At 55.2% G+C, this 14,179-nt stretch overlaps 1 protein-coding gene across 1 annotated transcript; it reads right to left on the bottom strand.

The window, feature by feature from the left end:
• Positions 1-2,128: 2,128 nt before the first annotated feature.
• Positions 2,129-14,131, bottom strand: CHGA (chromogranin A). Its single transcript, XM_002754214.4, has 8 exons — positions 13,877-14,131; positions 13,063-13,109; positions 10,599-10,692; positions 9,684-9,752; positions 7,566-7,664; positions 5,722-6,168; positions 4,534-5,021; positions 2,129-2,596 (listed from the first exon to the last, which is right to left on the bottom strand). Exons 1-8 carry the CDS (start codon positions 13,920-13,922, stop codon positions 2,513-2,515), a joined length of 1,374 nt encoding a protein of 457 aa, XP_002754260.3. The 5' UTR covers positions 13,923-14,131; the 3' UTR covers positions 2,129-2,512.
• Between the last annotated feature and the right edge of the window lie 48 nt (positions 14,132-14,179).

Here is a 14,179-nt window from a genome sequence, read left to right as displayed (position 1 = left end):
GGAGGGACTGTTCCCTCCCACAGCCTGGTGACCACCTTCCTCCAAGGCTGTGTGGAATCACACCTCTCTGAAGCTCACTCTGAAAAGCCACTCACAGGGATTTCACCAGGATGCCGCTGTTCATGCACCTGTGCTTTGTGACAAATGCCATGTGCTTCAAGCTGTTCTCATGCAACTTCACCAGACTCCCAAGCTGGTTCGTGCTTCATTTGTGTACATACATATGCATAATATACGTGACTGTGCACAAGGTACAGACATCACGGCTTCTGCCCACTGGCTCTTCCGGTTTCGCCACATGTTCACGAGGTTATGACACTGTGGGTGGCTTTGGAGTGGGTGGTTTCAGGGACACGGTGTCCTTGTGATCTCTTTATTTACTAACTCATCTTGTTTTGATTTCTAACGGTCTAGTGGAGTACAGTTAATGTTGTGTTTATTTCTGTAACTGTCGGGGTGGAATGTAAACCTAACTTTTTGGAACATGAAGAAATAAATAGCACCAGCTGTTCGGAGGGGGTCCTTCCGTGCTCTGCAGGGGGTAGGGGGTGGGGTGCGCATCAGCCACCATGGGCAGCCCATTCTCATCAGAGAAACCCAGGCTTGCCAAGACCCCCCAAATGATTCAACCCCATCGCAGTGGTTTTCTGGGTCATGCTGTGTGGGCTCTCAGTCCTCGCCGTAATCTGGTAAGGAGATAGTAAGTACCGTCTCCCTTCTATAGATAAGGAAACTGAGGCCCTGAGAGGGCCAGGAGCGCTTGCCGGAAGACTCCTGCTAGTTAATGTCTAGGCTGGGGAGTCCAACTCCAGTCCTAGGTCCAAACCTGAGTTCCCACCATGGAGTCTTGCCTGCTCAGACTCACCAGGCAGGGCCTCAGGGACTTGGTTCCCAGAACCCAACTGGCCTCTGGACTTGGCTTTGCCCGGGCCCCTGGAGGGTGGCAGATGCCTTTTAGCCTCACTTGCCCATGCCTTTTCTGTTCCTCCCTGAGAAGGCTGAGGCCCCTCCCTGTACTCTCTCCACCACTGCCTGGAATCATCACCCTCTCCAGCTTGCTCGTGTTTGAGCTGCAAAGGCCAAGGACTTCGTCGTAGAGCTGCCACCTGGACAGGTAAAGTGACTGGCCTAGGCCAACCAGCCAGTCCAGCAGAGCCTGGCTCGAACCCAGCCTCCCCTCGTCCTGGCCCACAAGGGGCGTGCTCCAGCATGGGCGTGTCCTCCTCCTGCTGAGCGCATGTTTGTCCCCGTGGGTGGCTTTGGCTGTTGAAGGGTCCAGCTGACCCCGCTGGGCAGTGAGCTTCTTAAAGCCAGGGCTTGTCTCAGCCATGCTCAGCCATACCAGGCCCAGAGCAGCCCTGCATGAATGTTTGATGAGTGACTGAATGATGGGCCCCGATATTCAGCCAATACCCACGCGTCCTGACTGCAATCCTCACAGTCCCCATGCTTTTATGTTCTGAGCATCATCCCTGCCTGTGATTTGGGCAAATCATTTCACCTTCTCTGCCTCATTTTCCTCATTCGCAAAACTGGAACTAAGACCAGCCTGTGCTCTAGTGAAGCGTTACATACCTGAGATCTTCAGATGCCCCACACTCCTATGCAGACAGTAAGTCAGTAAGTCATAGCAGGGCATAAGTGTTTAATCTGGGGGCCCGCAGCTCAGAGGCTCAGGTCTGATGCCTGTGGCCTGCGACAGGCTCTAGGCTGGGGCCATCAGGGCCTCCACCCAGCACCACAGGTGACTGGACGGCAGGGACCCTCAGGGAGGGGTAACTCCAGGCTCAGGAAGTAGAGCCCGTGTCCCTACCTGGCCCTACCTCTGCATGGCCCAGCTTGGGTGTGGCTGGGGACGGGGAGAGGAAGGAGCCTGGGGCCCTCAGCGAGTGTGCTTGAATCCCTACACACACTCTTTGAGGCAGGTCAGCATTCCTGATTTACAGATGAGGAAACAGGGTCGGAGCTACAAAGTCACTTGCTCAAGATCCCACAGCCAGAAAATGTCCAGGAAAGGAGTCCCCCAGGTGGAAGCAATCTCCCTCAGTCCCTCCGCCCACATCCGGTGCATCCCACTCCACGCTGAGTTGAGAGGGGAAAGAATTCAGAGGAAAGAGCCCAGAACAGATTTATTTTTCTTTAGATAAATTTTATACAGAATATGTTACAGTCAGGAATTGTCAGCTTTCACCAAAAGGTCAGAAGTTATTGCAGTTGTGCCCAGTGGATAGGATGGAGGAAGGGAAACTTCTAGAAAGCTGCCCGTGTTCAGAGAAGGAATCGTCAGTGTTTAAAGTTGTGGGGCTGCCCTGCAGAGGGCCTTCCAGGGCAGAGAGGGGTCAAGAGTAGGAGACGGGGCACGTGGCAGGCGACAGGGTGGCCTGGGCTTGGGTGGGCTGGAGGCTGCCTACCTACCGGAAGCAGGGTCCGGGTTGTCTGGCCAGAGCCTGCCAAGGGGACAGCAGAGCCAGGGTCGCAGGGTGCCCCGGGGCCAGCCCTGCCAGCTCGTGCCTCAGCCCCGACGCAGCGCCTGCAGCTGGTGGGCCACTTTCTCCAGCTCTGCCTCAATGGCCGACAGGCTCTCCAGCTCCTGGTCCTAGGAGAGACACCGAGGGTTACTCAGGGAAGCCTCGCCAGTGGCATGGAAGGCATAGTCAGCCAGAAGGACCGGGTTGGTTGTGTGGCCTCGGACAGGTATATTTGTCTCTCTGAGCCTCAGGGGCCTCATCCCTCTCATAGAGACAGTGATACGACTCTGCTGCACTGCTCTAGGGATTATTATGCACAAGAAGGTGGCTGATGCTGGGGGCCCTATACCCATATGGCTTTTGGTGGCCTCTTAACCTGGCCCCACTTCCTCTCAAATGGTTCTGGACAGGTAGGAGTCTGTTTTTTCAGGGCACATGGAAAACAAAACTTACAGTGCCCCGAAGACCCCCTTCCCTCGGCCTAGCCCATGGGTGCCAGGACCCAGGGTGAGGCCAGCCCGGGACTTCCGGGTCTGTCTTCTGCAGCCTTCCCACCTGAGGGGGATATGGGCTTGAGGCAGGGCTAGAGCGGGAGAGCTGCCCCACGTGGGCCTGCCTAGGGCTGGGCTTTAATTCCTGGTCCTGATTGCGGGAGGATCCCAAGCTCTGGATGCCCCAGTTCAGGGAAGCAAGGGCCCCTCCTCTAAGCCCTGTTCTATGCCCAGTCTCCAGAAGTTTCCGGGCCCCAGAACTTGGACACCTGCAAGAGCATACCCTCAAGACTCAGAGCAGAAGCACAGGGAAGGCTGGCTCCCAGCTTTGCCTGGGAGGGTCATCTTCCCGGGGGCACTGCCGAGGGCATCCTGGCCCATGGACCTCAACACTGAAACAGAGTTGCAGGCTATGGAAACAGAGTCTACAGCCTCTTTGTCTTGGAGCAGCCCTGGGGCAGGTGTTCCGAGAGGCGGGGTTTCTAAGAAGATCCTTAGGCTGTGCCGAGGAAGCCCCCACCCCATCCTGTCCACGTGCCTCAGGGGTCCCATTTCTCTGCCCCTGCAGTCTGGAGCTCCCTCTGCTTGTGGAGAAAGGAAGCTGGTGGCACTTCTGGGTCCCTATTCTTTCCAGCTTTGTCCTCAGCCCCTCACCCTGGTCTCCCAGGCACATGGGCAGATGCCCTCTCCCGCTCCATCTGCCAACAGGGAGCCTGCTTCCTCTCAGACTGCCAGGTCCAGAGAGGGGGTCAGGGGCCCAAAGAAGAGGCCACACCCTCTTCTAGGTGGGCAGAGAAGAGCCTTAGGGTCGGGGCCACAGACAGGTGTCAGTCTTTCCACAGAGCCCTGGTCCCACCCAGACACTAAGGCTTGAACCAGTTATCCCAGCCACCTACCTGCCAGGGAACCCACCTCCCACCCTGCCCCCTGTCCCCACACCCCATTCATCTTCCCCAGGGACCCTGGTTTTCAAAGCCCGAGTGTGCTCCAATCATGGTAATGAGGTGGCCAGAGGGGACTCCTTACTCCTACTTTACAAGTTGGTGAACCAACTAGGCTCAGAGGAGGGGAGTGACCACACAGCCAGGAAGAGGCTGAGCCCAGGTCTTCTGGCTCACATTCAAGTTGCTCCCACCCGCTCCCCATAGTCAAGAGGTCCCCTGGCCCTACCCCTTCCCCTGTCCTGGTCCTGCCCTGCCCCTTCACCCTCATGGGCCAGATGCAGAGTCTGAACCTGGGAGGATGCTGAGCCTGGAATGCCTGGGGGCCAGGAGGGGACATGGCTGGACGCACGCACGACCTGCAAAGCTCCCTACTGCCTTTGGGACAAATCCCCCCTTAGTGCCTCCCCCGCTGCCACAGGCTGCCTTGAGCTCCTACCTCTCTCAGCTAGCTTTGCTGGGTGCCCACTGTGAGCTGGGGTTTTCTCCTGCCCTGAGAGCCCCTGGTCTGAGCATCTCTCCATCCCCAGACTACGGGGATCAAGGGGGTGTGTGTCCCCTCAGTGTATCTGGGTGGGGCTGCCCCTGCTGGGCCCACTCTCCATACCAACCTGGCTCCTGCCCCATACCAACCTCTGGTCTGCGGTTGGCACTGCCTTCCTCCTCTTTCTTCTCCTCAGGGTAGCCTCGGACCTGGAGGGGTAGGCCTGCCTCGATGCTGTCCTCCCGAGAGGACGGCCTCCAGCCTCGTCGAAGCTGTGGCCCAGGGCCCCTGAAGTCATACGCCCGGGCCTGGAAGGACAGCTTCATGGAATGGTCCGAGTTGTCCTCCTCTTCCTCCTGTCCCTCCAGCCGCTTCTCAGCAGTCAGCTCCTTGGCCAGCTGGCCCATCTTGCTCCAGCCCTTGGAGTCCTCCCACTCTTTGGAGAGCCGCTCCTCCTCCTGCTCCTGCTCCAGCTCCCTGCTCTTCCCACCCTGGAAGAGGTCTTGCGGGGCCCCTGCCATCTCCTCCTCCTCCTCCTTCTGCTGGGAGTGATCCTGCTCTCCCTTCCCTTCGGGGGCCTGAACCTCCTCAACCCCAGGCTTCCCAGCTCCATCCACAGCCAGAGCCTCCGATAGACCTGAAACAGATGGTAGACAAGAGCAGGAGAGTGAGTGGGGACCACCACTTTCCCAGTCCCTGGGGGGACTCCACTCCCTGGGGACTCTGCTGCAGCCACCTTTAGGGCCATAAACCTCAGTTCTCGGGGCCCAGCCCAGCCTCTCCACAGTGATGACACTTAGCAGGAAAAACCGTTCTTGATGCCAGGTTTTGCAAGACCCTCTCAGCTCAGGGGGTGGGTTAGCTGGAGCCTCTTCCCCTCACTCTCACCCCAGAAGCCCGACAGCTGGAGAGTGAGAAAGACCCTGGCAGGCCTGTGGGGGGAGCCAGGGCCTCTCCTAAATCCTGGTTGAAGCTGACACTGTCCCCAGATCAGCCTGTGCCCTCCTGCCATGCTCTCCATCCCAAAGCCAGCCCGCCCACCACCCACTCCTAGCTTCCTGGGTTGGTGGGGGCAGGCTATGTAGAAGAGTGGGAAATGCATGGTTTTGGAGTCAGATAAAGCTGGGGTAGAACCTCAGCTCTTACTACAGATTAGCTGTGTGACCTTGGGCACATTTCTTAACCTCTCTGAGCCTCATTTGTCCATCTGGGAAATGGAGCTAATACCTACCTTTTGGAGTTGTTATGAAGGTGGAATGAGGTTATGGAGAAGGCTCCCCTCCCACCCGTCCCTGTATCCCAGATGCGTTGGTTGAGGTCTCCGCCATCATACGTACTCTCGCCTTTTCTACTCTCCTTGTAGCCAAGGCTCGGGCGGGGATTCAGCGCTGCAGTGGGGCCTTCTCCCTTGGGGACAGTCTCCTGTCCAGCCTCGGCCTCCTCCTCCTCCTCCTCCTCCTCTTCTCTCTTCGCCTGCCACCCTGGCTCTGCACTCAGGCCCTTCTCTCTGTCCACCAGACCCTGAGAGAGGTCCTCACTGTCTCCCTCGGCCTGTGGGCCTGGGAATTTCTGGCTGGGGAGGCTGGCTGGAGGGTGGGTGTTGGTGGCCTCCTCCTCCTCCTCCTCCCCAGGGGCCTGATTGTTCCCCTCAGTCTTGGACTCCTGCCTGGGCTGCGGGAGGGCCTGGGGCCTGGCTCCATCTGTAGCTTCATCACTTTTCTCTGTCTCCTTGGACTCCTCTCTTTTCTCCACGGAATCCTCGGAGGGCAGCTCTTTCATCGCCTCTGCAGACACAACACAGCCAAGTCAGGCCCTGAGGACCGGGCCACGCGTGGGGCCTCCCCACATGCTAATTTCAGATCTTATTCATGATGTCTCCAGCGAGACCAGCCCAAGACAAAGGTTAGCGTTGCCCCTCTGTCTGTGTTCAGGCTTGATCTGAGCACTGCTGGATTTGTTTCTTTTTTTAAATCCTGCCTCTTAAAACAGATTATTATTCAAAGAACAAAAAACAAAAAACCAGACCTTAAAAATTAACCCAGGAGATAAAGCCCTGAACTGAGAATGAATATGTCAGCTGTGTGATCTTTGGCCAGTTGCTTAACCTCTCTGTGTAAGAGGCACAGAGGCCTCTTACTGCAACTTCATTCTCCCCTCCATGTGGGGCTTCTCTGTCTTCAGCGTCCTGTGAAAGGGCTCAATTCTGCAACATTTTAGGGTTTCATTCAAAGGTATTTTCTTGTGGCTGCCTTAAAGACAGCCTTCAATGAGCAAAAGTTTGCGTCACTAGAATGATGACCACTGAACATTGCACGTACTTTCCACCTTGTGAGCTTCACCAGGACTCTGCTGAAAGGTGCTCCCCTGCCCATTTCACAGAAACCCATAACGATCTGCAGAAAGGTAAGGTGACCTGTCCATCTCACGCAGTTTACAGGCAGCAGACCTGAGCCTTGAACCCAAACCTCCAAATGCCAAATTTGGGATCTCTTTATAGTGACACATGGCTGCCTCATTAAAGCTTCAGCCAACGTGAGGGCACAGGGCCTCCCTGGGGGCTTTCCTTTCAGCCCCAGATGGAAGATACTGGGATCCAGCTCCTGGACATGGAGAACAGAGGTGCCATGAGGCCAGTGCGTGGGTCTCCCCAGGCAGGGAGGGTGGCTTGGAGTGTCACACTGACCCAGCCATGACCTCTTGGACTCCTAGAAGCTCTTCAGTTTCAAGAAAGATGACCTGGGTTCATTTCACGTTTCTCACCTGCTCCTCTGTCTGCAGTCCTCCTGCATCCTGGCTATTCTGAGGCCCCACTGCATCCCAGGAGGACAGGCACTGAGGGTGGGGACTCTGCTACAGCGGCCACTGGGTAGACCTAGAGTTGAAGCTGTCACCTGCCATGCCAGAGACCTCCTGCCCTAGAGTGTCAGCCCCTGTTCTGGGCAGATGGGACTGAGTGAGAGCTTTGGAGTGAGGCAGGCCCAGATTGAAACCCCTGGTCATGCCACTGACCTTGGGCAAGGGACTTAGTCTCTCTGGGCTGCAGTTTCCCCATTTGTAAAGGGAGGGGAACAAGGGATTATGAGTGGGGCTCCTGACTCACAGGAACCCAGGATCCATCCTAGCCACTGTTCCCACTGCCACCCTCCCTTCCCCACCTCTGGCCAGACTGGCTGGCACAGACCTTTCAGCTCCGCCTGGCTGCTCTCGTTCTCAAGGACTTCCGAGAGTTCATCTTCAAAACCGCTGTGTTTCTTCTGCTGATGTGCTCTTTCCTTGGCGCCTGGTATGAGAAAAGGAGGGAAAAGTCCCATTGGGTCCAGCCCCAGCACATTCGTCTATGACAGTAAGGCCTCCATTTCCCCATCTGTAAACTGGGCACGTCATGTTCGGGCCTGCCTGGTGAGATGCTGACAGGGCATGAGCTCGGGGAGTGGTGAAGGGTTGGCTCTCTCACCCCTGTTAGCTGGGTCCCTCAGGCAGCCACACTGCCTTGCCAGAGTCAGCTTTGCCCAGAAAGCCAGAGCAAGCTCTTCTGCGGCCTCACACAGCAAGAAAGTCTCAAATGGAGCAAAGGTTCTGGGGGCAGGAATGGGGGGATGGGGAACCTCTCAGGACCTAGCTGGTACTCTAGGGACCCCGCAGCAGGTGGTAACAGTGACAGCTCTTGATTCAGGCAAGCCGTGCTACCCTTGGACACTGTGAGTCCAGGCCCTGGGAGAAGGCCAAGCCCTGTGCCTACATCTGAGCCCAGGGTTGGCGCCTGCTGGTGTGACCCAGAGACCCCTCTCCTTGCATCACCCACCTGCCACCCATTGCTGCGCTGCCTCCTCTGATTGTCCCCACACCTGTGCCTGATTCCTGATGCTGGCCCCTCAACTAGCCCAGCTCTGCAGCTGGTCCTCATTTCTTCCCCACGATGGGCTTTACGGGGCAGCTGTGGGCCGTGGAGTATGTCCAGCCCTGGGTTCTGGTCCCCTCATGGCTATTTCCTAGCTCCTTGGGCAACTCCAGCTCTCCAAGAATTGGTCGCTTGTCTACAAAACAGCGTTGCTGTGTGGTAAATGCTAAGACAGAGACACACAGGAGATGCTATGGGAGCCCAAGAGGGAGAGGATGGATAGATGGATGGACAGAAATACATCCAGGACTCTGTTAAGTCATATATACGTATATTGGACACTGCTGATATTGGATACATACGGGCATGTGTATACAGATATTTCAGGACTCATTCTCCTATAATAGTCTCTGTTGACAGTCTATTTAATCATTTAAATGTAATCAGTCATTCAATATTTAATTTTAAAGTTATCATATTGTAATAAAATATTTAATGCTTAGTTTTAAAAAAACCACAAGTCCAGGGTCACTGATGACGACATAACCATCCAAGTGATAATAGCCCCAGCTGCACCCAGCACGCCCTGCCCCTCCAACAACGACAGGAGGTGGGTGCTTGCCGCCCAGGCTGGCTTGTGAATGAGAGGAAGAACAGCGTGTTAGCTTGGGAAGGGCCATAACAATCCTATTGCTGTGGCTGTCTTTACTCACCTCTTCCCCAGAGCCCTCTCTGTTCTCACACATGGCCTTGTCTGCCCCAAAGGCCTCAGAGTGGGGTGCATCCTGGAGCCAGAGCAGCCTTCATACCCCCACCCTACCCCAGACACAGCCCAGCCCTGAATGAAGGCTCTCGTTTTGTTGGGAAGCAGATGCTGGATTCATGCTATAATGCCGTGTTCTCCGGGAGAAGCATAACACCACCAGTGGTCCTGTCCTGGTGGAAACGGCCACTTCCCACAGGGAGTCAGCTGGGGTAGGTGCAGGGCCAAACTCAGTTTTCTGATTTGCGAGGGTAGGACTGTGCTTTGCATCAAGCCTGGAAGGAGCTAGGGGTCTAGGCATAGAGGCTGACTGTGGGATGATGGCAGCTTAACCCTCGACCCCAGGATCCTGTCCAGGCTTGGCTTGAATATCATCAGTGATAAGCAGCTCACTACTTCATGAAGTTACTTCCTGAAATGACTGAACTGCAGAGGCTGTGGGATTTAGGGAAGCTGCATCTGGCATGTCCCTATTCACTATGTGACCTTGGACAAGTCACTTAACCTCTCTGGGCCTTGATTTCTTTAACAATATCAATAACAGATTGAGCTAGGTGGCACAGCGGATCCTACTTTTCTGCTTTATAATTGAAAGGGAACGACAGTCCCAGAGAGGACCTTGCTGAATCTTCCACCAGATTTTCTGACTCTTGGTTACTGGAATTTACCCAGAATCCTGTGCGGTGGCTAGAAAATACCTTGGAGAGCCAGGTCTTGGAGCTCCTTCAGTAGATTCTGATGTCTCAGAATGGAAAGGATCCGTTCATCTGCAATGAAGAAGAGTCGTCATGGGTGGTTTCCAGAGAATGGCTGAGAAAGAGATTACCATCAATATTTTCAGCTGAGCACAAGGAATTTACTCTGGAAACTTAAAACCAGGGCGGCAGGAGCAAGACTGGGTTCTTGAGATAACACTTTTGAAATTACATCCTTTCCAAGGTGTGTGTCAGTTCCCTGCTACATCAGGGAAGTCAGCCATTACCCCAGCACCCAGACCTCAGCCAAGGGGTGGCAGCCCCTGATGATGAGTGGGGTCTCTTTAAACACAACAGGTTCCCATCTCCATGCCTGTGCTCACACTGGCTGCTACACCCAGACAACTCTTTCTTCATTTTCCACCCGATTCCCGATGTTTCTTTTAAAGCCCAACTGAAATGCTGCTGGCTCTATCCGGCAGTTAGTAGAAACTTGACTGGTTGCCTGGAAAGATTTTGTCCTTCTCATGTCCACCCATAACATTCCTTTATTCATCACCCATCTGGAGGGTGTCTGCAGGGGCCAGAGGCTGTTCTAGGCACTGGGATGAAGCACACGAAATCTTTGTCCATAGGGAGCTCAGTCTGGTGGCTTGCTGTTCCAGCCCTGGTTTCATTTGGACCAGAGTTCTAGTTAACTGTGTTCACATGCATCCCCTCTGCCAGTCTGTAAGCACCTGGGCTACAACCCCTTCAACTGCCTAGGTACCTTGGACCCCAGCGCAGTGTCTGGCCATGACAGGCACTCAGTCAGTGACTGTTGAGTTAAATAATTAATTCCACCAAAAGCCACACACCCATCTCCTAGCCTCCCAGCCCAGCAGGCAGCAGCCCTCACCCCTAGTCTCCAGCTCATACCTCCTCGGAGTGTCTCAAAACACTCCTTGCTGACAGGCATGGGGCTGGGCTTGGAAAGTGTGTCGGAGATGACTTCAACGATGCATTTCATCACCTGGAAACAAAGTGCAGGGGCAGGTTGGGGCTGGTTTGAGCATGGGGCTCTGCCCTGGAGACTCTAGGGTGAATTTCTAGTGAGGACAGATGGGATTTAGTTTTGTCTTTCGGAGTCCATGATCCCTGGCTCAGGGGCACGGCTCTGCTTTCTCAGCGAGACAGTGATAGCAATGATAACAGAAAACCCTTATACAGTGCTTACCACGTGTCAGGCACTCCAATCACATGACCAGCAGGTTCCCCTCTAAGATGGATCATGGTGAGAATGGGGTGTGGGGAATGATACCTGGTGTCTTCTCATCCCCAAGTGCTGTTTACCTAAACACAAGAAAGCTGCTTCTGGGCACTAAAAGGATGTTTTAAAAAAGTGCTCTGATCTTGAAGATGCCCAAAGGTCAGTTCCTCCAGGAAGTCTTTCTGGACTGCCCAGAGGAGACAAAAGACCTTCCCTGTCTCTACCCTGCTTGGAAACAGGATGTAGGTTACTATCTCCCAACACCCATGGTGTTGTCACATACGAGGAGTCACAGGTTCGTATTCTTACTCCATGTTCACCCTGGGATGGATGAATCCCCTGGCGACATGTGAGCACACATTGGCTACATCTGGGAGCACAGCCCAGGTCAACCACAGCCATGTCTCTGAAAGTCTTATCCTGTGCCTGCAAAGGTGCTGTGGATAATTAGGCACCTGATAGATGAATGATCTTTGATGATGGTGCCCACTGTAATGTGGTATCCTAGCTGTGTAACCTTGGACAAGTGACTTAACCTCTCTGAGCCTCAGTTTCCCCATTTGTAAAACAGGAGTGAGAATACCTTCCCAACTGCTCTCCCAGGGTAATGAGGTACAGATGGAAAAATACTCTCTCATGCATGGAGTGTCAGCACACCCAGGGAGGGGTTCACAACTCCAGCCCTGCTTCCACAGCCTAGAGCTGAGTAGAGAGCAGGAGGTGTCAGACAGGCATCAGGCAACACCAGCGGGGAGTGAGGAGGTGGGAGGCTGTGTCTACAGGATGCCAAGGCAACCGGTCCCAGGATCCAAGATGGCAAACTGGCAAGTGCTCTATAATGTGTGTAGTCACAACCACCATATTTATATAGAATCTTCAGGTCTTAACCAGCTGCTCTGGTATCCCTGACCCCAGACTGCTGGGTATAATATGGTGGCCAGAGTGTCTCCCATAAGGAATCTGGCAAGGAGAGCCCAACAGCTTGTACCCTGTATCTCCCTGCAACCCCAGATCTTGCATTGGGAATATCAGATAATCACTTGTTTGTGATGAGGGTATTTTCTGGCAGGTAGGAATTAGGTTGGGGGGCATCTGGAGAGAGATGGGGAGATCAAGAAGGCAGCTCTAGGAATAACAGTGTCCATCTACTGAGGACCTACCATGTGCTAGGCAATTCACATCCATGATTCATACTCTTTACACCTCCCCTCAAGGGAAAGGAAAAACAGGCAAAGCTCAGAGAAGTTAAGAAATTTTCCTAAGGTCACACAGCTAGAATAAGCGGTAGAGGTTTAAATTCTGTCCTATCTGCAACTAAAACATAGGAAATATGATTGAGCAAACTGAGGTTGGAATCTCTTGGATGGTTTGGCTATTAACTATAGCTTCTAATGGAAGAAAATAGCTTCTGGAAAGGTGGGGAGTAGAAATTTCTCTGACCCTCAAGTGAATGTTTGGATGAGCACTAGAGGCTGGAAAAACAGCCCCAGTGCAGACATGAATGAATTCCAAGTACACACCCAGTGTGGAGTAACCCTTGCTGCCAGAGAAAACCCTACCAGTGTATCCTAAGGCCCTTTCCTGGGTGACTTCCACAACTAGACCCTGTTGGCTGGGACCCTAGGTGCAGGATCCATGATCAAGATGTTTTCATTGTGTTCCTTTCGGAGAGCCAGGGATGGAGACCCTGCTGGGTGTGGGTTATTGTGGGCAGAGCCTTTCATGGGGAGAGAAAGAGCAAAGAGGGAGGTCAGAGCCAGGCAGGCAGAGACCATTTTTACAGGTCTGTGGACAACCGCAACCACACAGAAGCCACCCCCACCAGCCCCTGGTGGGCCTACTGTATTCAGAGTATTCAAGAGAGCCTGAGGCCAGGCACCTCAGTCCAGCAAGTAAGAGGCAGGCATCTTTGGGCCACACATGCAGCTCAGAGGAGGCTGGGGAAGTCCCCACAGCAGGACAGCAGGGAAAGCAAGAATCTTTGATATCTTCTTTTGCAAGCTGTCCCCAGGCTCAGCAGCCGCAGTGCTGGCTCTTGGCTTTATGCCAAACTTACTCCTGCAGCTGCCCAAGAACTGGCTGTAAAGTGTCCACTGGAGCCTCCTACCCAGCAACCCCAGCACCCCTTCTTACCTCGGTGTCCCCTTTATTCATATGGCGGTTCACAGGGAGGGCAGTGACTGGGAAGAAGAAGAGAGTGCTGGGGTCACTCCTCTGCTCCAGGTGGAGCCCAGCCCTTCCTGACCAGGCTCACCCCAAGGCCTCCCCACAAAACTGCCACCACCAAAAAGAGAGGCTGGGGCTGATTTTGTTTACATTACCTGGCTGCTGCCGACAGTAGGGTGGTCCCCAGAGGCTGCACTGAGAGGCCCTCCCCCTCCCCCTTGGGAAACTCCTGCTCTGGGGCCTGTGTGCTCTTGAGGGGAGCGCTATCAAAACAAGGGCAGAGGCGACACAGTGGGACTGGGGTGGGAGACAGATGAGGGGGAGGCAGGGACCCCAGAGATGGGGGAGAAGAGGTGGAGGAGGGGGATTGTGAGGGATGATATGGAGTAGAAGTCAAGGGCAGAAAGACCGGGAGAGTGAGATAAAAGGGGGAGGGGGTGAAGGGGGGCGAGCAGCCATCCTCCCACATCCCCCCAATGACCTTGGCCGGCCACCTCGCCTGGCGGCACTGGCTCTGATGCAGCCGAGGCGCCAAGCCCAGGCAAAGGATGGGTACAAGGGGGCCCTGCCCCTCGGGGTTGGGAGTCAGGCCCAAGTGTCCTGTGGGTCCCAGGCGGAGGCCACGCTGCAGGGTCAGGCGGCGGCGCTGTCCGCGGTGCTGAAAACTCGCCGCGCCCGAAGGGAGGTGTGGAGGGGCGCGGGGCACTGCGCGGTGCCCCGACCTCAAGGAAGACAGGGGTGCCCGGGGACCCTCTCCCGCGAGCCCCCTACACTCGCTCACCTTGCCCGGCGCAGAGCAGAAGCGCCAGGACAGTGGCGGAGCGCATGGCAGACCTGGGCGCCGAGCAGCTGACGGTGTGAGGCCGGGCACCGAGGCACCGGCGAGGGGCGGCTGGACAGGCGGCCAGGGTCGGGTTGCTGCGGCACCGGAGCGGAGCTGGGGGCCCAGTGCCTCGGCGTGTGTCCGTCTGTCGATCGATCCTCCCGCAAGCTCCACTGCACGGGGCTCGAGCACTGCAGTGGCAGGAGCGGCAGCAGCAGCAGCGCCCGCGCGCCCTGCTTATATACCCCGACCCCGGAAATG

The sequence above is a fragment of the Callithrix jacchus genome, chromosome 8 (genome assembly GCF_049354715.1).
Source record: "Callithrix jacchus isolate 240 chromosome 8, calJac240_pri, whole genome shotgun sequence".
NCBI lineage: Eukaryota > Metazoa > Chordata > Mammalia > Primates > Cebidae > Callithrix > Callithrix jacchus.
This window is presented reverse-complemented; position numbering and strand designations above follow the sequence as displayed.